Below are 25343 nucleotides of genomic sequence, written 5' to 3'. Positions count from 1 at the left end.
GCCTCGTTGATGTCCATCTGTTGTCCTGTTCATAATCCAGTCCATCCTGATCAAGAGCAGGAAAGGTGATAATATGCACCCTTGTCACGCTCCCAAAGGTATGCTAAAGGATTCTGTGAAGACACCATTGTGAACAACTTGACATGTTGAGTTTGTACATTGAACAAATCGAGTTAATCATTTTGGGTGGGAAGCTATAGTCTTGCGCCTCGTGGTCCATTCCTTGTGGTGAGGTGTAAGTTAACAGAAACATCTACAACTACACAAGTCTTGGGAGGAGTTGACATTCTGCTCAGCTTGAGTATGAAGCGTGCCAGGGAAAGCCAAAGTACTCTATGCCATTATCTAAATCATTGATGAAGATATTGAACAGAACTGGCCCCAAAACTGATCCCTGTGGAACCCCACTTGTTACTCCCTTCCAGCGTGAATGTGAACCATAAATAACTACTTTCTGTGAACAGTTATCCAACTAGTACCAGAGCGATAGCCGTGTTAGTCTATAATCTATCAAAACAAAAAAAGAGAAAAAAAGAAGGGGGGGGTGTTGACAAAAAAGCAGTCATGTAGCGTGTTAAAGACTAACAAAATAATTTTAGGCGTTGACCTTTTGTGGGGGTGATGAGCTTTCGTGAGACAGACCCACTTCTTCAGATCTACAGCCCTACCAAAACAGACTCAGTATATAAAACACCAAGGTGTTACATGACTGCTTTATTGTTCGGGTAGTTATCCAGCTAGTTACGCACCCACATGTCTGTGTATTATATACTATATACACACTTTATACTATCCATTTGTATTTCAAGTCTGGCATTTAAATATAGTCACAGCCTTCATTTATAAAGGTTAAGAATGATCACATTAAATACAGGAGTCAGATTACAAAAATTTCAGATTACGGGTGTGTGTGCTGCAACTGGTACTGCTTCGCCCAGTTGAACATCCCTGCTGTGAGTGTGCCCAGGACCACTGCGGACAGGGATTGTTCTAGCCCAGCTGCAGCACCCCACCCTGCAGAACACCCCGGCTACTGTGGATGAAGGCTGTTCCTGCCAGGTGGGGGCACTCCCACACTGGGTACTGCTGTGGGGGGTTGCTCTGGCCACACTGGAGTGCCTTGTACCTGCACCAGGGCAACACCAGTCCCTAGCACACCACAAGCAGGGGCACTCCAGTCCCCTTCCCATTTAATCATTTAACTAGTTCAACTCAGCGTTTAACAGGTTAACCAATTAAAAGGGATTTTCCATTCCTAATCTAGGTGGGAGGTAGGGTAATGGAGCAGACTAGAAGTGGGATGTCTGGGAGGGTGCAGGAGTAAGCTGGAGTGGGGTGTCTGGCTGGGGGGGGTGCAGGAGCAAGGGAGAATTCAGAAGGAGACTTGGAAGTGGGAGAGCAGGGTAGGGGGAGAGTGCAGGAGCTGACTGGGACTGGAGGATGTGGGGGAGAAGGGTGGGGATGCAGGTGCTTACCTGGCTCTGTGCTCCCAGCCACTCCAAGGTACCGCCCTCTGCTGCTTCTATTGGCCAAAATCTGTCCAATGGGAGTAGTGGGAAAACCGTCCCATGAGCAGTTTCCAGCACCATGTTCCCCCCAGCCAGGGGGAGGGTTAGCAGCTGTGCGCAGTGCCATGCTGCTTCTTCCCTGCGTGCTGGATCCTGCCTGCAAGGCTTGGGTTTCCCCCCCCTCTGTGTAGATACTGTTTTTGAATGAAAAGTTGTTGGAGAAGCCTTTTAAAATCTGCATAACATCAGGGCTCTTGTGCTTGTTGATGACTAAAGCACAACCACATGTGCAAAGCATGCAATCATCATGCTGTGATTTTTTTTTTTCTTGGAAAATAACCAGTCAGAATGCTCACTTGTGCAGTTGTCAGGGGTGTGATGAAAGTGGCAAGTAACTAAGCGCTTCTGGAAATGGTAGTGTCAGAAAAAGTACAGTATTTTCTTTAAAAACAACTTGAGTACAAGGTGAAGTATTACAAAAATAAGTACCTTGAATCAACTACAAATACTGAAAACAACATGCATGAGTAATGTAGCTAAATATTTTTTAGTTACTTTCTACCCCTGAGAAGTACCATTTGTTGTTAATGTACTCTGAGGCCTGGTGATCCATTGTCGGGATGGAGATGGGGATGTGTCTTCCATCTGTGGCCCCACCGCAATTACAGAACCCCATGACAGCAAATCTATTCACTATGTCCTGCACGTTCCCCGGAATTGCTGCCTTTCACAGAGATACTTGGTGATCGCCTTGGTTACCTGGCTGACAACAGCCCCCACTGTAGAATTTGCCCACTCCAAATTGATTGCCCGCTGACTGGTAGCTTTCTGGCATTGCGAATTTTCACAGAGTAATTGCTGCACGCTTCTCAACTATCAGAGCAGGTTTAATTCCAGTATCACTGCATTTCAGGGCGGGAGACTGTACTTCACAAAGTTCCATTGAAGTAGTTTTATGTATGTGGCAGTTTTGCAGCCGTTGTTGATCGTCCTGTGCCGGAAAAGCAATGCAATCCCAGCAGTCCGAGCTGGGTTCACGGGTGCAGAACCTGCACTCCATGCTGTGCAGTGACACCAGTGATGTCAACAATTCCGCAGTGCTACTCTCCAGATCTTCACGTTCGTTAGTGCCCTCAGCATCAAAGAACTGATAGCGACTGGGCATTACGTTCAGAATATACTGCATCGCAGCATGGGAAGTCATCACAGAACATTGCCCCAAATATTCTTGGGGTCCATATTATTCTTTGTAATGGCAAGTGGCAGTCAATATAAAAGCAGCGTGAAAATTCCCTTGTCCATTTCTTTTCCATGGGAAGGAAGGGAAATGCAGTCTTCGATGACATCAGAAACCCAGAGCCACTTGCGGCAACTTTTTTTCCCCACAAGACACTGGCACAGATTCCCAAAATGAAATCGGTTTGCAGGAACTGTGAGAGAGGTGCCCACAATGCACTGCTGCCATAGTCGAACATAGGTAAGCTGGTGGGGACACACTAAATTGACTTTGTGAGCAATTACGCACACTTAAATTCGACAATAAAATCTAATGTTAAAAAGATGGCTTCAGTAAATACGACTGTATTCGTAAGTGTAGACCTACCCTAACAGTCTCCATGGTTATAACATTTGGTGTTTTTCTTTCCACAGTTACATAAAGAGATTAATTAAAAATGAAATATTTGTGCTGTCATCAAGCAAAACGTAAAATTACTTTACAGCTATATGGAAAAAAGTTCAATTTAAACCCGTGGATTGTTTGAAAATTAAAGTGACGTACTTAGTAGGGCACGATTCTGTTTTAAATGCCAAAAGATTTCATTGAATGTCTTCCATTTTAAGAGCACAGAGAGATCATTTTTGAACCCCACAATATGATTTTTTCAGTGGGTTTGAAATGATTAAGAAAAATGCTCTGTTTACATCCACAGTGATGCTGTAAACAGTCTTACAGGCTTTCATCCCTTCACTCAAACATATGATTTCTGAATCAGATAAATTTGTGATAGAAATTCAGTTCTCACTGCTAATCTGCAAACTTTACAATTCTCAACCTATTAGCAGTCTTATTTCACTTTTCAGCAAAGTATAATGGTGAGGTTTCATTACTATTACTACATTACATTTATAGCTAGGTTAGTGTGCTTACATTATAAATGCCCATCACATTCTGTGTTGCAGTATTCTTGAATATTTTACCTTCTTCCTTTATGCGTTGTAGGTACTATCCCACATCCACTCAAGTTAGTGAGAACATTTATGGTTACCTCAATGAACACTGAATTGTGCTCCAGTCTCAACTACTACTGCTTTTTAATTAATGCCAATTAAGATGTCTCTCTTGTATTTTAAAGTTTGAACATCAATATTGGGGTACAAGATTCCTAAGCAATCCGTGGATACTAGATGACATGTCCTTTTGGCAAAAGAGGGTGATCTGTAGTGAGCCCCTATGAAATATGATACAGCAGATTCTGCTAGCACTTCTGTAATTGTTCAGGATTTTGTTCTTCATGGATTTCATATTTGACTGTACAGACTAGCTCTTGATTAAAACACTTGGCATGCAAAATGAGCCTAAGAATCAGTATTATTTTAAAAATAATTTGATTCTTAAACTATAAAAACATAATATAAAAATAGTATTGTTGTTTCAGATACTGTTGTTCTCTGCAGTAAGTCAACAACTAATTTGAATGTTACAAGGGCATTAATCCATGTTTTAGGCTAATGTATGTGGGACTTTTAAAAGCTGAAATATTAAAGTTAGAAAAATTGCTATTTCATGTGTAACTTACCAGTGTATTTATAAGGATTTTTAGTATGTGAGCTTTTCTAACATATAATGCAGTTTACATCAGTAGAGTGGAGCAGCACAAAGCATGTGAACCATTTCAGTTTCACCTAAACTTCATGCCTAGGTCTGATGTTGACCCACTACCAAGGAATGGAATTTTAGCGAAAGAAAATAACTGAGGATGATTATTCAAGAGTGGCAGTATTTTAAAAATCTCTTTAGAAATATTTAGCTTCAGCATATACACTTTTCCTTGAAAGTACAGGGCTAGGGTATCAGCCAGTGATACCCACAGTTAATTTTTCCCTCTTTGCTCTCTGGGCTGTGACCTGCAAGGGGACCCAACACAGGAAAGGTGGCAGAGCCCTTAAATCCAGAGAGCTCAAGGAGAGATGCTGTGGAGTTCCATAGGTCTCAGCACACTGTCCTGCCCCTTATGGAAAGCCCTGTTATGCAGGCTGCCACCCCCAAGCACTTCCTTTTTTTAACTTGCTGCCTACTGCTTATTGGCAACTTGTGGGTAATGGTAACTCTTTGCTGGCAATTAAAGAATTGCTCATAAGAGGAGTCTGTTGAACATAAGCGCTGTTGATGATTTCAGAAGCTGGTGTTCTAATTGCCAAGTCAGTATTGAAACACCTGTCCCAGAGCATTGCTGAGGGATATTGTTCTGCTGGAGCTGTTGTGTTTCATGTCAGGCATAGTATTTATACCCTTTGTGCTCATTAAAGATTCCAAGGGATTTTGGTGTCCTAGCAAATTCAAAAGCTATCAAGTTCTCAGAGACTGCTGAGAGATCTAGTAGATAAATGTTTTAATATCATGCAAAAAGCACCTTTCAACGAGGCTTTATGGTATGTGAAGATTCCAATGAGATTGACTAAGACATATTGCAAATGAATATCCTGTAACATTTTAGCATGGCAGGGAGGAGCACAGGTCTCTGACTGCACAAAGGTAGGAGATTATCTTGCACTCCTCCTGCTGCCCCATCCCCGGGGACAGAAACTCAGTGGCAAAGATGCACCCAATCCTGGAAAAAAAAACAAAGCCTGTACCTGCCCCAGAAATACCCTGGGATCTTGCCCCTCTGTGATAGGCACACCTGGTGTGAAGCATTCAGAATCAACCTGGCAGGATCCAAGTGTAGGGGAAGCAAAGTTATGGTGGGAGGACTCTGGAGGACAGTCTGAGTTCAGGCAGTTCAGTAGGCCATCTAGGTATGGGAGGATACAGAGTCGTGGAAGCTTGTTTTGCGGGGGAGGGAGGTGGAGAAGTTTTCCAGCTGCAGGGGCAATAGAACTCAGCGGAGCTTCCAGGTTAGAATTCAGCAGAAGGGTCTGGGTGTGGGGAAGTGAAGCTTAGTGGGGTGAGAGTTTACATGCAACTAGTTGAGTTTCAACATATGGAGGCGCAGAGTGGTGCTGGGGTGGGGCACATCTAACCCAATGAGAGTTTGCATGCAGGAAATTGAGTGAGACAATCTGGGTGCAGAAGAGCATCCAATGCAGTGACTGACGTTCTCTGGGGTGGGGGTTGGGTATGAAGGGCAAGAAAGGTTCTGGATGTATCAGCTGAGGCTGTCTGGGGTGTCTAGATATTAGCAGTTCAGATTCACAGGTGCTGGGGTGGATGTGAGAGCAGTTCCTCATACGGTGGTCTCTCCACCCACAGCTGAGGAGTGATGGGGGCAGGAAGCAGGGGAGAATGCCGAGCTTCCTGCAAGTGGGGGCGGGGCATTCTGACAGCTACAGCCACTCCTTGCAGAAGAGGAGAGACTCCTAATTTCCTCTGTCTCCAGCCCAGCTGGAACTAGCAGCTGAATCTGGCTTAGGGTAGGAGTCACAGGCTGGGGAGTTGCGAGCCTCACAATGAATTTCCTTTTGACCACGTGCTTGAAAGAGTGTACCTGCCTTGCTAGCGAATGTGCATGACTGCTCTTGCGGATTTCCTTTGCTTCCCTGTCGGTCAGTTTTCTTCAGAGAAGCAAAGAAATCTTCAGGGGACTTGATTTCTATGCATGCACAACGGCACAGAATTCCCTTAGGAGTATAAAGTGTATTGTACTCTGAATAGTGCTTCTTTAAAATGATGTCAGATTGTATATGTCTCAACAGCTATATCAGATTCCTTCAGGTGACAAGTTAAAACATGTTTTTTCTAGTTTCTAGTCCTGAAAACTCATGCAGGTTTTGGACATGTGACTATTGATAATTTTTTGCCCATCGTCACCAGTAATAAAATAAGAGAGGATTGTGCAATTACAGCTTGGTTAACAAGTTGTTGGGGGTCTGATCTGAAACCCTTTGAACTCTTCCATTGAATTCCATTTTGATCAAGCCCTTGATGAGCAAGCATAGAGTTCAGCTAACCCTTAGTATATTGGCCTACAGTAATACTTGGCAGTAAAAAGAAGAGGAGTTCTTCAAGTGATTGATCATGTCCATTCCAAGCTGGGTGTGCGCTGGCACAAGCCCAGTCATTGGAAGCTTTTTTTGCCCTACTCAGAAGCCATAGGGTCGGAGTGGTGCCTATATGACAGACAATATATATATGCACTACCCGAGCCCACCTCCCCTCTCCTTCTCACCACGCTGCCGGTCATTGGAGCTCTTGCTTTCTCTGTTCAAATCATTAGCTAGTAGCCTATTGTTGTGTAAATAGTTCTTGAAGAAGTATAAATAGTTTTAATAGTAGATAGATAGTCTTAGTGTTTTAACTAATAGCCGAGGCGGGGCTTTTCGTCCCCGTTGGTGCTGGGGAATGCCTGGCTCCCTAGGCTTTAAGACTTGCTCAAAATGCGGCAAAGGTATGCCCAAAAGTGACCCCTGTTCAGCATCTTTGACTTGCTTCGGGGAAGGACACTTGCGTGATTGCTGTTCAGTTTGTAAGGCCTTTAAGCCCAGAACTTTGAAAGATAGAGCCCAATGCCTTAAAGTCCTCTTAAAGGAGGCAGCTCTTAAGCTTCGAGTCTCCAAGAGGAGCGGAGTGTGGAGCCTCCTCGGTTCAGATTGCACTGGCACCATCAACCACAGTGCCGCCTAGGGATTCCTGGCACCGGGAGCAGCTGCAGGCACCGTCGTCTTCTTGGCACAATAAGAGCCAATCTCCGGTGCCAAAGAAGAGTCATGAGAGCTATCGCTCGCCGAAGTCAAAGAGGGGCGGCCTCAAGTCCAAGGTTCCTGCATGCACATTCAAAGGGCAGAAGGTGCGTATGTTGAAGCTGGTGCGGAGCGGGAGCCCACAGGCACTGGATTTGCCCTCAACGCTGGCAGCATTTCGAGCAGCACAAGGACTTCAGATGTCTGTGCTGGATCCTTCTCTGTCTATGGAGGACAGGTGCCGTACCACTGAAATGGAGCAATCAGCGATCATGAATGTGACACTGACTCCAACCCCTGTGCTCATGTTGACACCAGCACAAACACCGTATTCAGTGCTGAGTGTTCCTGTGCCGACCCAGCAGACTGTGGACCAGTTTCAGGTGCCCTATGCTCCGGCACTGGCACCGTCCTCTGTGCACATGACATTGGCGTCAACTCTGATGGCCCCGCCGTGGTCATCTGCCTCTGAATGGGCATCTGAGTCGGACTCGTTGTACCACCTGTTGCGGAGTTTTCTGTCCAACCAGTGCCTATGTGAGCTCCACCTATGGGTGCTTCCAGGGTTTCCCCGTAATCCCTGTGGCGGGGCCACGGGACTGAGCAGGTCACAACTGCCCTTGCCCTCCAAATGGAGTTGCACAAGCTATCTTCTTCCCAGCTGAGGCAGTGGTGAGCTTATCGGCCTCACCTGTACTGGAGAATGGTAGGGCATTTCAGGAACTCATCAGGAGAGTGGCCCCAAACTTAGGAGTGCAGGTGGAGGAGGTTCAGGATGAAATGAACCTTTCACAGACATTTTGTCCTCTGCAGGCCCCACCAGGGTGGCTCTGCCCATAATCAAAACAATTGCCACTACGGCTAAAATGGTTTTGCAGACCCCTGCTTCTGCCCTTCCCATAGCCCATAGGAATGAGAGATGGTACTTAGTCCCATCTCAGGGCAACGAACATTTGTTCACGCACCTTCCCGCCCTCCCTTACTCCCTGGTAGTGAACACTGCTAACCATAGAGAGCACCAAAGGTTCCAGGGTCCCTCCCCGAAAAATAGAGAAGCTAAGCATTTGGACCTCCCTGGGAGAAAGGTTTGTTTATTCAGTAGGAGGGTTACAACTAAAAATTGCTAACCAGGAGACTCTGGTTAGCAGGTATGCTTATAATGAATACAGTCAGCACCCTGTCTAGGTTCTCCAAGATGGTACCACCTGAAGCCAAGCAGGACTTCACAGCCGTGGTGGTGGTGAACAAACTGGTTTAGAGGGTGGTCCTGCAGGCAGCATTCCATTATGTGGATGCTGCTGCGAGGGTTATAGCTTTTGGAGTGACAACGTGCAGGGGTACTTGGTTGCAGGTTTCTGGCCTGCCTTATGAGGTCCAGCAGGCGATCCAGGACCTCCCTTTTTGTGGCCCTACCCTATTTTCAGACAAGACAGATTAAAGACTGCATAGTCAGAAAAACTCTAGGGCCACCGTCTGCTCCTCAGGCCTGAATATACCTGCCAACCAACACAGGTATTTTAACCCCCATCCTCAGCAAAGACAGTTTCTGCCTCTGCAAAGGGATGGCAGTAGAAGGCAGAACAGGATGGGCAGGTGCCGTTCAGACTAGCAACCATAAGGCCACCAGAGGGGCCCAAGCCTCTGTTTTGACAGCACAGTTGGGAGTGTTGAGGTGATCTCACCCACTCCAGCATTCCCACTTTTTTCGTTCCACCTATCCCCCTTTTTATATGTGGTACAGCATCACCACAGACTGGTGGGTCCAGCATATGGTAGGCAGGGGATATGCTTTTCAGTTCTTTTTGTACCCCACTTCCCACCCACTTCCCGTTCCCTCTCCTGGGACCCCTCTCATGAGCTCCTGTTGCAGCAGGAATTGCAATCCCTCCTAGGTTCGGGGGCCATAGAAGTAGTGCTTCCCAGGTTCAGGGGACAGGGGTTTTATTCCCGATATTTCCGAATTCCAAAACCAAAGGGGGGCTTGAGACCTATTTGGGACCTACAAAGTCTCAATGAGTTAATAAGAAAGATAAAGTTTCGTATGATATCCCTAGGTCTCATAATCCCGATGTTTCAGTGGGAGGATTGGTTCATGGCTCTCGACTTACAGGATGCATATTTCAGTCTACCCTCCTCACAGGAGGTTTCTCAGGTTCGTGGCAGACGGGAGCCATTATCAGTTCACAGCTCTGCCTTTCGATCTGTCTGCGTCCCCAAAGGTCTTCACCAAATGTATGGTGGTAGTAGCTGTGGACCTATGCGGGCAAGGGGTGAAGCTGTTCCCATATCTGGACGACTGAGTGGTCAAGGGTCGTTCCAGAGAGCAGGTGCTTCAGCACGTACAGTTGATCCACCAGACTTTGGCAAGCCTTGGTCTCTTGATCAAAGAAACAAAGTCAGCGTTGGTCCTGTCTTAGTAGTGTTTGTAGGAGCCCGGCTGGATGCCAGGTGTGCCAGGGCATTCTTAATGGACGACAGGTTCAGGTCCATGGGGGCCACCATCTGAGACATCTTGACAGTTCCCACCAAGACGGCCAGGTGCTGCCTGTGTTTGCTGAGTCACATGGCAGCATGCGCCTTCATGGTACAGCACACCAGGTTGAGCATGTGCCCTCTGCAGCTATGGCAGTCATCAGCATATCGCCCTGTAGGAGACAGTTTAGACCTGGTGGTTACGGTGCCAACACAGACTTTTGTTGACTCTGCACTGGTGCTTGGACGAGCGGTATGTCCTCACAGGAGTCCCCTTTGCCCCTCAGCAGCCCTCATTTTCCCTACTAATGGGCGCTTTGGATCGCAGGTGGGGAGCGCATCTGGGTCAGCTGTGAACCCAGACTCTTTGGAGCGTCACAGACCTTTGGCTCCACATAAATGTGAGGGAGCTTAGGGCCATCAGACTAGCATGTGTGACTTTGAAGGCAAATCTGACGGGACATTGCATGTCAGTCAGTATAGACAACACAACAGCAATGTACTGTATCAACAAACGGGGGTGGGTGTTCCTCTCCTGTGTCATGAGGCCATGACGCTCTGGGATTTCTGCATATAGCACAGCATCATGCTGCAGGCTGCCAGGTGTGCACAATTCACTGGCAGACCAGCTCAGCAGGTTCTTTATGGATCAGATGTGCTCTCTTTACCTGGAGGTCGTTCATTATATTTTCCAGAGGTGGGGGTACCCCCAGGTGTACCTGTTCACCTCCCACCTCAATGCAAAATGCAGGACATTTCGCTCCTACTGCAGTCAGACGTCTTCAGTGTCCCCTGGTCAGGCAGGCTGATGTATGCATTCCCTCCAATCCTGCTCATTCACAGGGTCCTTCTCAAGATTTGCTTACAAAGGGGCATTGATCATTTTGGTGGCATTGGCATGGGCCCGCCAGCACTGGTTCTTAACCATCCTGCACCTGTCAGTCCACAAGCCATTGCCGTTGCCGATCGGCTGGACCTGCTGATGCAGCAAGAGGGGAGATTGCAACATCGCTATCTCCCGTCACTGCACCTCACACAGTGTGGATGCTCCATGGCTGAGGGACCAGGAGCTGGCCTGTTTGGATTCCATAAAGGAAGTATTGTTAAATAGCAGAAAAGCCTCCATGAGGGTGACCTATTTGGCTAAGTGGAAAAGGTTTTCGGTGTGGGTGCCTCACAGAGTGCTCTCTCCATCGCAAGCCTGCGTCCTGTTGATTTTAGACTACCTATGGGGTCTGGTATAGGAGGGCCTGTCCCTCTCCTTGGATAGGGTGTACTTAACTGCTATCTCAGCCTTTCACCTGGGTGATGGAATGTCTTCTGTGTTCTTAGACCCCATGGTAAAAAGGTTTCTGAAAGGTTTAGAAAGACTCAAACCCCAGGTTCAGGCACTGCTGCCCACCATGGGATCTCAATTTGGTGTTCCCGGCTTATGGAACCCCTTTGAACCCCGGCTACCTGCTCCCTCCTATTTCTGAGTTACAAAACAGCATTTTTGGTGGCATTCAGTTCAGCCAGGAGGGTATCTGAGCTGAGGGCACTTTCAGTGGACCCCTTGTGTACAGTGTTCCACAAGGATAAGGTTAGGCTGAGACCTCACCCTGCATTTTTACCTAAGGTGGTCTCTGCGTTTCATGTTAACCAAGACATTTCCCTCCTGATATTTTACCCTAAGCCCCATGCCTGAGTAATGTTCACGTACCTTGGATGTTGGAAGGGCACTGGCCTGCTGTATGAATAGGACTAGACCCTTTAGAAGAACGCAGCAACTCCTTGTGGCAGTTGCTGATAGGATGAAGGGCCTTCTAGTCTCCTCCCAGTGGATTTCCTCGATAGTGATGTGCATCAAGGATTGTTAGAAGCTCCTGGGGGGTTCCCCGTCCACCAATTAGGGTGCATGCCACAAGAGCACAGGCATTCTCTGTGGCATATTTGGCACAGGTGCCTATCCAGGACATCTGTAGGGTGGCCACCTGGTCCTCAATTCATATGTTTACAGCACACTATTCTTTGATGCAGCACGCACGGAAAGATGATGCGGTGGGCAGGGCTGTCCTGCGTTCCTTTTGGAGCTTCAAGCCCATCTCCTAGGCGTTGGCTTGTATTCACCCAACTTGGAATAGACACGAGCAATCACTCAAAGAAGAAAAGACAGTTCTGTTCTGTAAGTGGTGTTCTTCGAGATGTGTTGCTCATGTCCATTCCAAAACCCTCCCGCCTTCCCCACTGTTGGAGTAGCTGGCAAGAAGGAACTGAGTTGGGCGGTGCATGTATTGGCTGCCATGTAGGCGCCACCAGGGTGCTACACCAACCCTATGGCTACTGGCGAGGGCAAAAAGCTTCTGGTAACTGGGCATGCACCAGTGCACACCCAACTTGGAATAGATGTGAGCAACACATCTCAAAGAACACCAGTGATGGGACAGGTAACTGTCTTTTTTGTCAGGGAGTAGATATGACCCTAAATGTATACAGAAAGCAGGTGTGTTTAGCAAGAAGATACCATTTGCAATTATGATTTGTAATCAAAATATTGTTTTATGTAAATTGCAGACAACACAGCTGAAATCAAATATTATAAAAGTTTGTTATTGAATAGAGACCTTAATGCTCACTTTTAGCCTGTTTAGTGTAAAAACAGACAACTGTTAAGTCCTTAAAATGGGTTTGTAGTGGAAATGCCATGTGACTTAATTATAGCATTGCCAATAGAAAATAAGAATAGAATAATCTTAAATACAGATAGCTATCCAAAATTTTAGGATTCTTCTACACATCTAATTTAAATGGTTTATCAAAAGGAACGTATTATTTAAATGGCATGGGAAAGAAATCCCCAGTAGTGTTATACCTACTACTTCCTTCTTCACTTTACTACTTCACTGGGCACAGGAAAAAGGGCCCTCTAGAAATAAAATGCCATTTTTCTGTTACTGTGGGGAATAAGGGTCTGGACAGGCTCAGTCAGTGGGAGTTCTGCCATTGATATTAATTTGATCAGGCTTAGTCTTTGCTTGGATTAACACTATGGTGTGGTCTTTGCTACCATCAGAAATAAACAGAAGCTGTTTGACTCTTTCCCCCATATAGTAGCCTGATGTTACTTACGTACTACATCTTAGATCATTTTTTGGTGACATTTTATTCCTTAAATGTCTAATGTATTAGAAGTAAAGGCTACCTGAGAGGGCTAAAACTTGGAATTCGCTGCTTGAAACAGTACAATTTAGTATCGATTGCTATCGCTGTTATGTGGACAATTGTGTGTGTACTCACACCTGCCTTTGTTGGGGAGGCATGTCAAACTATTTAAGTGTAATTGTTGAGGTTTGTCCATTTAAAATCAATGGTATTGTTGTGTTGCAGTTCAACAGAGGTATGCATTATGTTGTTAAATATTGTGTAATGATTTGCTTTCTGAATCAGCGGTGAAAGCATCTAAAGTTTCTGTGGGAATTGGACTAAAATTGGTTTCCAAAACCTAAAAGTACATTGTGACAGCAGAGTTACTGGACAAATCTAAAATAAAATATTATGAAACCCAAGAAGTTGAAGTAACTCTTTGATGCCTTGGGGGTTTTTACTTTGAAGTTAATGCTTCTGGTAATTTGGAGGCTGCAGATTGCTGTCCCAATGATGTAGCCATCTGCCCATAGTGTAAAAAGTTGATGCTGTTTTCCTGAATTAGCATGCCTTAATAAAAACTATAATGTTCTTACATAACAATTGTCTTATCAAATGGCCTCAATGTCTTTAAAGCTGGCTTCAGTCGTGCTGGGGGATCTGGAGGAGCGACCAGGGAAATTCCAGGATTGCTTGACAGGGGCACCGTGTGGGATAGGAACTGCATAGGCAATGTCCTGGAAGAGGCCATGAACTGCTTTGCCGAGATGCAGAGGCAGACAGAGGAGAAATTTCGAATGTGGATAGAAAAGCTAACTCGTCTTGACACAGATGAAGAAAGCAAGCAACAACTGGAGCCCAGGGAACCTAAAATGCAACTAGTTGGCCAAAGAATTCCCCCTACTGCACAGTCAGGGGCATACATGCAGATGCCTGATAGCCAAGTACTTCCACAGCCGTCCTTTAATTCTTATGTGAGCTATCAAAACGTTGACACTACATTAGAGTTTCCAGCAACTTTTAATAATAATTTTCCAGCTGTGTTTCCAGAGAATGGGAATGTTGCAGAGCATGGTTTGAATCAACCAAAAACTTAGTCTTTAAATGCTTGATATTACTTGGGATTATGTAAAGAACAAAATTTGTTTTTCTTCCATGCAAGTGGTGGCTTTTTTGTGATGGTTTTTAACATGCCATACATATTTTATTTAAGGAAAACATAACATGATTTTAAAAAGAACAAAGCAAAATGCACACAAGTGCACAAAACACAAACCACCTTTCACCAAATTTGGCAAGGTGTAAGTTAGAATCCTTGTTATATATTCTTGAAATGTTACAGCTATTTTGTCATAGTAGAAGCAATCACTGTATTCAGATGTACCTGTTGCATGTCAAAAAGTTTATATAGGGAAATACAAGTTTAAATTTAAAGACTTAAGGAATACCAGTGAACTTGAGTATATAATAATAAATACATACTCAAATATCCATTCATACCTAAATTCTGCAGAATAAACTTAGTCTACATATTGAACTTCCTCCTTTTTTGTCAGAAGTTACAAATAAGCCTACTCTGAAGATCAGCTATACATACTGAATGTGCTCTGTTGATATTCATGTCCTGTTTGGTAGTTAATTTTTTCACAAGAGCATCTATTAATGTCACTGCCACATTACAAACAACATTCTATTTAGCGTAAGCACCAGTTTTGTACATATAGTTGTGTACATATAATTATGTATACACATACACTTTTGTGTGTGTGCAACTTATGCACACAAATAAAACGTGTGTGTGTGTGAAAGTGAGTGTGTGAGAGAGAGAGAGAGAGAGGGAGAGAACTATCTTTCATGCCAAAATGAAAAGAGCAGTGTCAGTCCTGAGAGAAAGAAACTTTGTAGTAAATTTGAGTCTTGGGCCAAGAATTTAAAATGAAACATCTGACATTCAGATTGATTTAATGTACTGTTTGCAAGTGGGTCATAAAACAAGAGTATTTCTTTAGCCATTTCTCTGACTGCCATTGAAATGATTACATGTGATTGGGAATGTCATAGCATTAGTTTTGTTTAAATACTATAATCTACAGCATGGGTTTTGTTTTAGTTGTTATTGATAGTTATTCTGAGTAGTCAGGCTTGAACCTTTGGTGTGTAAATTAGGGTTAAGATGTATACATAGAAATAATTCTCACCATTTCCAGAACCCATGTAGCTTTCTGTTGCCTTTATGATTGGGCTTTCATGAGAGAGTGATTTTTCCTTACTTATCAAAAGTATACATTTGTATAATTTATTATCCCTTATTATTTGTACAATGTTTCCTAATGAAGATAAAGTCAAAATTAATAATAGGGATCAAAAGACTCTACCTAGATGTCATTTAAGAAAAGAGAATATAGCATATCTTCTGGAGCTCTTAGAATTTCAGTTTTTAAACCATGTCGATTTGTAAAATTTTATTTAGCTTTTTCTTCCCCATAGAAGTACCATTGTGTATTCTCTGGGCCTGCTACAAAGCCTAGTGAATGAAGCTGGTAGGAGTCAAGAATGTACGTAACCTTTTGATCAGGACATACATTAATAACTCTAATTTTAATTGTTTTAGGAAAAATAGCCTTGTTGTGTTAATATTTTCCCTATCCCAGACAATTTTTCTACATAATTTTTTAAAAATGGTAATTGTATATGATTGCTTTAATTTTTTTAACAGTGAGCTTTGAGAGTTGTGTGTTCTCAGAGAGACTGAAGGGTTATTCAGTAGATAATTTTAAAATAACTAAGTAAATTTCTTTGCAAGATTACCTTCATGTATAATTTTTATAGGCATATTGGTATTAATTAGCTAGAAGTCTCCCTGCTCTGAAATTATATGTTAATTTTTAGCTCAAGTTATGAGAAGCTATATATACATTTAAACACTGAGTTGCTTTGTGTTTGGTTGAAATTTAACAAACCTGTCCTCATCTGTTTAAAAACTAAGATCTTCCAGGGAACATTTCTTGTAAATTCATAGATTTAATATATATACTATATATATATTTAGAATTATAATCTGAGCATCATATTTAAGCATGACGACTCTATACAGTTTTTTCCATGCATGCAAAAGCTGCTTCCAGCAGTGATTGTTTTTTTATGTATAATGGAGTCACTTATCCAGTATGTTAAGCATGCTCTGAAACATTACTTTTTAAATGGATCAATTAGGCATTTGAAAACAAATTGCCTTAAGAGTTCAATAGAATTTGTTCCGCTGTGTGGTATGAAATTTTATATACAGATTCAAAATCTCTTGTAACTGGACTTTTAACATTGCAATGGTTGTAATCAATGAAATTTCTCTTTAACTTCTCTGCCTTGGGTAGGTCATAGGAACCTTAAAAGCCCTTAGCATTGAAGCTGGATAGGATTTTTTTAATTGACACGAAATTCAAGTGTTTTGATGTTGACTGATTACCAATGCCGCACACCCCCCCCACCCCGCAAAAATAGGGCGAAACACCTTCTACTTCAAAAAGACTTTTTCACCTCCATCACATTACAGTAAACTCTTTCATATCCAGCATTCTATTATCCGGAATTCTCAAATGACCAGCATTTTAACCACAAGTAAATTTTAGTTATGAAGGGTATGCTTGTGTTCTTTCGATGCAAGATGCTAATTCAAGTGCGTTTATGCACAGGGAGGAATACTGTGCTTCCCCCACCCCCCTCAGTTCCACAAACATTCTGGAAAAAGGCCCAGGAGGAGGGAGAGCTCAACATGTGGAGCGGAAAAGTACAAGCATGTGCGGAAGTATAATATGATTGGTTAAAGGTTCCTATTGTGTAAAGGGTCATGTTATGTAACTGCCATGTGCTATAAAATCTCCAGGGGTTGGGCTTCTCTCTTGAGGAGCTCTGGCTGATTTTGTACTGGGGCTCTCCCTTTGTGCTCATTGAATAAAGTTTTGTTGACTGGAATTGAAGCATTGAAGACTCCTCATTCTACCCAACACCTGATTCATCTGGGTACCACAGAATCCCAACAGTTACGTTTCCTATAAGTGCACTACAATGAAAGTAAATGCAAATAAATATAACAAATACAGTATGGCTACATCTACACTAGAGAGTTTTGTCAACAAAACTGGGGTTTTATCCACAAAATTTGCAAAGCATCTATACACAAAATGTGTTTTGTTGACAAAACTCACCACTTCCACCAACAGTGTTCTGCCTCTCTGCCATGAGAAATAATGCCTTTGTCAACAGTTTGTTAACAAAAAAGCCATGTAAATACTCCGTGGGGCCCTCTGTCAACAGCCCTGTTTGCTGAGATTCCAGTCGGCTGTTCTGTTGAGAGAAGGCCGGGCAGTCTGGCTGCTCTCAGTTGACCGAGCGAGTTGCTCTTTCCGTCCGCTTTTGTGTGTGGACATGCTCTGTCAACAAGTTTTGCTGGAAGATCTCTTCTGACAGTAACTTCGGTCGACAGATCGCAGTAGTGTAGACATAGCCTATAAGTTTACAGTGTACAATGCTACTGTTGTTGGTAAATAAAGTACTCTGCCTACATTTTTGTTTGTTTCTTAAATCTAATCTTTTTTTTTAATTTCTGTAGTGTTATGTATTGCTAGGTATAGCTTTCTGTTATCAAATATATTATCAAAGAATATTTGAATATCCAGCAACCTCCCGGTCCTGGGGCTGCTGGTTATGAAAGAGTTTACTGTATTTGATTTTACTTTGTAAATTGCTGTGAATGTTAACAAATCAGATGATAATGGTCAAACATATATATTTTGATGCGTATGGGGATAATGCTTTTAAGGATCGTGCCCTTTTCAACACAGATTAGTTCAATGGCACCCTGTTGATAAGAAAACGTTCCAGATTAGAGATGTAGAGTTTAATTATATTTCCATATACAATATGGAAAATACAATTTTGAAAATATCTGAAATGTGTAAATGGCTTTAGTCGGTTGCTCTTTCTGCCTCTAAAACATAGAGACACACATCTTCAGCTGGCATAAGTCAGTTTCGCTCCTTTGAAGTAAAATCCGGTGTCATTTTGTACAAGCTAAGGATATGGCTTATCAGCTTTGTGTTCTGGTTTCAAGGATTATATTTGTACTGGGGGAAAGGGCATTTCTCCACTTGCATTGCTTTGGTGTTAGTGAGATTTTTTAAACAAAGGTCATGTCTACACGTCCCATTAGAACAGCACTGCATTTTTTCAGGCATAAGGGACTGGCAACAGAGGGGGTTTGAGCCGGCAGAGGCATGTCCACATGGCCTTTGTACTGGCAGCATGCCTCTCTGCTGAGAGCGAAATCTCGCACAGCTAAGTTAATGGTCCTCCATTTGCAATTTCGTGAGCTGTCATTGGCATAGTGCTGCCAGCAGTAGCTCTGTGGTAACGGGACGTGTAGACATGGCCAAAGAGTGCATATTTTTGCAGGAGCATAAAAACAGCAATCATTTTCATTGTACAATTAATAATTGTCTGGTTTGGTGCTGTATATTATGAACTAAAAAGATGTACCGCAGGAAAACTGACCTTTTTATGACATTATTATTGAATTAGCTTGAATTGTTTGACAGCATTTCTCATCTTTTTTAACTGAATGGAGTTCTGTGTCTGTTTCATAATACAGTTTGAGACTATTTCTGAAAGTATTTTTGTTTTATGGTGACATTCACACAACTACAGTTAAGGTTGTCACAATTTCTGCTATAAGCGCCTATTGTCAAAGATTTTGACTTGAAATTCATATTTTCAGGGAATTAAAAATTGCTCTGAACTGAAATTTTAGTATAGACGGTCTAATCCCTTGATCTTGACTTCCTGCTAATAAAATAGTCTGGCCTTTTTATATTAAGAGTATGAACTTTGTTAAAAAAAATAAAATGTAATTAACTGTTGTGTTAAATGAATACATTTGTGGGCAAGCCCAATAAGAATTCTGCATGTTGTGGGGAACAGCATATTGGAGTCCTGGTTGCCTTTGGTTACCTTATGGTTTTTGCTTCAGAATGGATTAAAGAAACCTTTTTTTGTTTCTTAAGAAAACGTTGCTTGCAGTCTTACTGACTCCTGTGAAAGAATGAATTTATGAGAACAGCTTGTCAACTGGTGTAAACTGGCATAGATCCATTGAAGTCAGTGCTTATATAAAAGCAGATGAGGAACTGGCTGTTAAATTTTATATTCTCTTTATTTAAAATCTTGAATTAAAAGGACACCTAAATACTGCAGACAATTGTGTATGCAGATATGGAAGTTCAGGAACTAGGAGTTGGTGCTTCTGGCCCTGGAAATATTTATGATTTTTATAATAGAGTGTAAATAAAACTTAAATCTTTGTATACAATCTTAATTTAAGTACCACTATGGGTGTGTGTCAAGCTGATAAATGAGGAAATTCAAATTGAGATGCTAGACTTGGTCTGCTTTTAGAACTTCTTTGAAATCTGATGGGATTTTTAATTCAGTTAGTTGCAGGCTCAGGTTTTCCTGTAGGTCCTTATGGAGACTTAGTGCCACTTGTCTCCGTCACAGTGGAGTAAATTAAGAAGGATGGATTAGCTATAATTATGCATTTTTCTGTCTTTTAACTAGTTTGCTTCATAAGCTTCTTACTTAACTAGAGTTTAGATTTTACTTAGCATACAAATGATAGTTTGACACTGGTTTTATGTTTTATAAATTATATATTATTGTTAATAAAAAAGTCCTATTTTAAAAGGCTTATAACTTTAAAATATTTTTAAAATAGTACACAGCAAAATAACGTATAGTAAACACTAAACAGGGTAATGTGTTGTGTTACAGAAGTCCAGAGATAGAAAACATAATTGCCTCTGGGACTGAAGGGGCTTGTCTACACTACCTCCCTACTTTGAAGGGAGGATGGTAAGTAGGGTGTCGGGAGATTATTAATGAAGTGCTGCGGTGCATATGCAGCACTTCAATAAGCTAATTCTCCCCTGCAGCAACTTCGAAGTGTTAAGCTTCGAAGTCCTGGCTCACATGTAGCTGCAGCTAACCCACGTGTATTTCGAAGTGCCTGGGCAACTTCAAAGTCCCTTTACTCCTCAGGACTTTGAAGTTGCCCAGGCACTTCAAAGTACCGGTGGGTTAGCCACGGCTACACGCAAGCTGGGACTTCGAAGCTTAACACTTTGAAGCTGCTGCAGGGGAGAATTAGCTTAATGAAGTGCTGCATATGCACCGCAGCACTTCATTAATAATCTCCCGACACCCTACTTACCATCCTTCCTTCGAAGTAGGGAGGTAGTATACACAAGCCCAGGGAAAAGTATTTGTAAAGCAAGTTAGCCTAATGTAGTTTAATCTCCATAATTAAGCTCTAAGAATTTTACAGTGGGCTGAAATGAGTCATATGTGGGTTTTGCTTGAGAGCACTTTTTTAAACATTTTGATTCAAAATTAATTTTCGTGCACTGATAAATAACTTTAGTACTATTAGATCCTATTCTCTCTCAGATATCATTTAATTTCAGAAGTTTCATTTGACAAAGGATTAATTTAGCTGAGACAACTAAAATCTGATGTGACCTTGGTTACTGTAAATGTACAAAAACTACAGACACAAAACCAGTAAAATAGCTCTTCATTTTAACAGGCATCCTTTGACCCCACACCTGCAGATCTGATCTGTCTGATCAAACTCTTGCCCCAGTGTAGAGTCCCAGTTAAATCAGGAGGTCTGTCAAGGGGAGAAGGATTTATTTATCTTTATTTTATTTTTTTTCTGCTTGTAGACAACAAGAGCTTCAAAGAAAGCATCTTTATATACTGGTCATAGGTACATGTCTGGTGATACTACTGAGCTAGCTCTTGTGATTTCATGTTATGCATTGAATTTTGATACATTCCAGTTATTTGAATTGAAGTTAATAGAAGTCTGTACATATGTACAAGGCCTATTGTTGCACACAGGCAGACTTGAACCTGGGACACTTGGAGCTTAGTGCAGGTGCCCCTACAGCTTGAGGGGAAAAAAAGCCACCTGACTCTCAGTTTAGGCTGTAGAGGACACTTATTCCTTCTCGGTGAAGTGGCCTAGGTACCACTACATGGGACAGTTAACCACACATTGGCATGTGGGTTACTTTCCCTCCCTTCCTTCTATCCTATTTGATTTTACAGTTTTTATTGCAATTTTTTTCTTTTTGGTCCTCTGTACTTACATAAGTCAGTCTGTATTGGAAATTAAATTGATCTGAAGAACTGGGTCTGTCCCACCAAAGCTCATCACCAAATAAATCATTTTGTTAGTCTTTAAATTGCTGCATTTCTGCTGATTTGTTTTGTTTGTACACATTTTTGCAAGCTGAAGGTCTTCAGAAGAATTCTTCCAGTATAGTTAATTATGTATTTTATTGAACATCATCAACTGGAAAAATAGTCACTTTAAGAGAGACAAATAATTTTAGGCACTGCACCTAACCAGAGTCTCTCTGAGTTTTGTGGTTTTACTGTCACACTTTTCTATTTATTTTAACAAAATTCTTTTGCATGTTACTTTGTGATGATACAAACAGGGAAAACTGAATGGCTATTGAGATTATACAAATGAAAGCATGAAATTAACTACGCAAAAAGCTCTATGTCAGATTCACAAAGTTAGAGGGACTGAGAAGGCTGAGACAAATTAGAAAATCAGGTTGATCCAGCTGCATCACTCAGGCATGTGAAAAATCTACATCCCTGTGACCTGAGTCCCTTTGTAGACACTAGACTGTGGAATGAGACTCTCAAAGCAGAACCACTTCTGTTGGGCATTGTCTACAGTTAAGTGCTATGCTGTCTCATTTCAAGTGTAGGCAAGCCCTGAGAAAATGGCAGGAAAATAATATTTTGCCCAACACGTTTCACGTAAGCTGATCCTCTATTGCACTTGTAACAATGATAGGTTTAAAAAAAAGGATTAACCAGAAACATTTTGTCTGTAATGTTTAATGTATTTTTCAGAGCTGCTGAAGTTAAGGATGATTATCAAACTGAATCTAAATCTTTCTGGGATTATTTGTGGCAATTGTTACAGCCTTAAAATTATTTAAATAATTCTGTTGTCAATAATATATATAGTCTTTCCCTGTAGCACATGCTGTATGTTACTACTGGGCATTTTAACACAGCAGAGTGAAATTCTGGTTTCTTGGAAATCAGTGGAAGAAATCCCATGGACTTCCATGGAATCAGTATTCCACCCTTATTTTTAATTCTGTTGGATCCAAACCTATAGTTCTTACTGAAGAAAAACTTCCATGGCCTTAATAAGGCCTTTGCATGAATAAGGTCTGCAGGTAGGTAAGTGGTAACCGGTAAGTGGCTGTTTGCTTAGGTTCAACATGAAAGCCTGTTTATATATGACACAGCGGTTTCAAGAAATAATTAGAATGAGTGCTGTGGGATATGTACCGTATAAACTACACATTCAGGCTCATTTGTAAAGCTGGATAGAACCTTGCAAAAATTGAAGCCACAAACCTGTTTCTGTGGGGTTTTTTAAAAAGTTCTAATAATTCCATGTAGTATTAGCTCAGGAAAATGAGGGCACATGCAAAATAGTTTCTTTGGCTGAAGGGGACTCAAAAAGTCAGATTGAAGTTTGTGGACTAGTCAGACTGCCTCAACATTCAGTTTTCGTAATGTTTATCTCACAATGCAATAACAATAGAGAGAGAACATGCCATCAGAAGATAAACATGCACTGTAAGATAATATGCACCACTTCCTGGAATCTTCAGGACAGCCATGTTCCATGTGCCTTTATTCAGCGCACAACTAAGTGACTTTATCGCCTGTGTATTGTCAAAAAAGGAAAATTGGTTTCCATCTAGCCATCAAATATCCTGAAAATATGAATGTTGGTTGAAAAAGCTAAAATATATGGACATGGTACCTTAAAATGAGGTTGAATCCTGTCTCAGAACAGATACTCATTTACTTTTCTTCTGATTTTGTTGTCATGGTGTAAATTAAATTACCTTATTAAATGAAGGAAAAATATGAAAAAGAAAAACCTCAATAGCAACTTTTTGTTGATTATGATTTTAGGGCAAATATATTTTTGTTATTTTATTGTATTCACAATGTGGGTTTATTTTTGCCTAGCCCTGTACATTTTGAAATGTAACTACTGTAACCTAGAATGAATAAATATAAATAGTAATAAAATGTTTCTTGTTACTAAATTGTAGACAATGAGCAAGATTATTTTCCTCTCTTTGGGGAAGCTTTGTAGAGTTCAGCTGGCCTGGTTCAGTACTACTTAAACCACACCTATTATGGGACTATTGTGTCTTGAATAATATCAAGCTTGTATTGTGTGTGGTTTTTTTTTTAAACACAAAGTATCTAGCCAGTCCATTTTTTAAAAATCATCCTATGAAGTCACAGGCATTAGTATATATTGCCTAAAATTAATGTTTCAAATAGTATAGGGCCATCTTCTTAAGCATAACCTTTGTGTGTTCTTTGGGCTGTGTTATACAGAAGGTCAAACTAGATGATTCTAATGACCTTTTGGTCTTAATCTATAGAATTCCACTTTTAAAAAAAAATTGGTTTAACTTTGACATAACTCCATTAATGTAAATGGATTTACTTTGGATTTATACCTTAAATGAGAGCAGAATCTGACCTTTTTTGACCTTTTTATTCCTATGGTTATTTTTTAAAAATTTTAATAGTCATCTCACATGATACTCATGAAACAGTAAACCTCTCTGTTGTGGAGTAATACAGTTCAAATACTATAAAGATGAATTCCCATAAATAAGATACAGAAGTATTGTACTGCAAGAATAGAGGGAGCCTTAACTTTAGTGGTTTTCCATTAACAGAGTGCTTCTCCCATTTCTTTGTCATCTTTTTTAATATTTGTTTCAGGGAAACATTCTGATGCTATTTTTTCTAACCATTAGTAATTAACTGTATAGAAATATGACTGGGCTAGGACTCAGGAAGCAAGATTCCTAACTTGGCTGCTGGTTGACCTTTGGCTGCGTATCTCAGTTCTCCAGTCTGTAGGGTGGAGATGATGGTGCCTGCATCTTTAATAAAGCAATTTAAGATCTTCTGATGGGAAGCACTGTGTTAGAGATTGTTGTTTATCATATTTGTTCTGTATATGAAAACATAGTGGCTAAATGATTCCTACAGCATTAGCTCCTGTTCTAAACTTCTGCAGTATCATAGTGTAAGTAAACAGCTGTTGGATTTCAACAGAAAGAGGCTACATTTTAAATGCACCAATCATTTCACCCACCCCGAACTTTAGTTGTGATACCTTCACTCACAGTGAGTACCATTTCAGCTGGATTTAAGACAGCAAGGGTGGCTGAATCTGGCCCACAGTGTTTTGTAATTCAATAGGAATAGAGGCACTCTCAATGGTTAATAAACGTAAGTGAGTTAGTGACTTGACTGTCAATATTTTTATATTTTAAGTTGCAAATAGAGGTCTGAATCTGATTTTTGTACTCGTTTAAATTCCATTGGCACTACTGGAGGCAAGAACAGAATCAGACCCTGGATATTTTTATGCCAGTGATGGCCTCTGCCTATGCAAGGGGTGGGGGAAGTTGGTCTTCGCTTTTTGCAGCATTAATGTTCAATGTTAACATCAGTATTTGTTTCTGATATATTATCTTTCAGACTTGTCTTTTCCCATGTGTTTATCGAAATAATCGTGGATTTGAGCTTTCCACCTTCGTAGCTGTAACAGCACCTAAATTGACTCTCAGTAGGTCTGATTTTTAAAAAAGAGGGGGAAAAGAGTTTAGTCTTTGTCAGCTGACTAAAAATCTTCCTGTTTCTCTCATGTATTATAGTTTGATTGTGCCATAGTCTGCTTCAGTAACTGTCTCTTGCATTCCTTTTACTCAATCCACTCCTTTGAAAGAGAAGCCTTATTCTTGTGAGAAAAATGGAAAAAGTAATAGTGCTGAATTCTCTTCTGTCAGCCTTTTCATAAGGATATTGTAATGAAAACACAGTAAATTTAATACTTATTCCCTACCTAGACTCAGTGGTCCTGATCTTTATGGTGCTATATGTTAATGTTGCATTGCACCACCAGTGTAAACTGCCCTAAAGCTGGTGTAATTGGCTTGTAGAGAGGGTAGTCCATCAGTGGTATGGAGCCGGCATAAGAGCTCTAATATTACTTCTACTTCTGGTGGGAAAAGAGAGCCAGGCTGAAGCAGGGGGACATGGCTAATGCATTTCTTACTGTGTCAGTTCTGGGGGCCAGCTTGTCCACAATTTTAGCTGCAGTTGAGTCCTATCTATCAAGCTGCCCTAACGTAGGGCAAGAGC

General features: G+C 41.5%; 1 protein-coding gene across 2 annotated transcripts in view; it reads left to right on the top strand.

The window, feature by feature from the left end:
- Positions 1-25343, top strand: part of ARK2N (arkadia (RNF111) N-terminal like PKA signaling regulator 2N) — an 86049-nt gene that overhangs the window by 38783 nt on the left and 21923 nt on the right. Inside the window, exon 3 of one of the 2 annotated variants that reach the window (XM_074995821.1) lies at positions 13638-19907. The exons of the other annotated variant lie outside the window; for it this stretch is intronic. Coding sequence (XP_074851922.1) covers positions 13638-14098 — 461 coding nt within the window. The 3' untranslated portion in view covers positions 14099-19907. Of the gene's footprint in view, positions 1-13637; positions 19908-25343 lie in introns of those variants that run through there. 2 annotated transcript variants of the gene reach the window in all.

This window comes from Carettochelys insculpta, chromosome 5, assembly GCF_033958435.1.
Source record: "Carettochelys insculpta isolate YL-2023 chromosome 5, ASM3395843v1, whole genome shotgun sequence".
NCBI lineage: Eukaryota > Metazoa > Chordata > Testudines > Carettochelyidae > Carettochelys > Carettochelys insculpta.
This window is presented reverse-complemented; position numbering and strand designations above follow the sequence as displayed.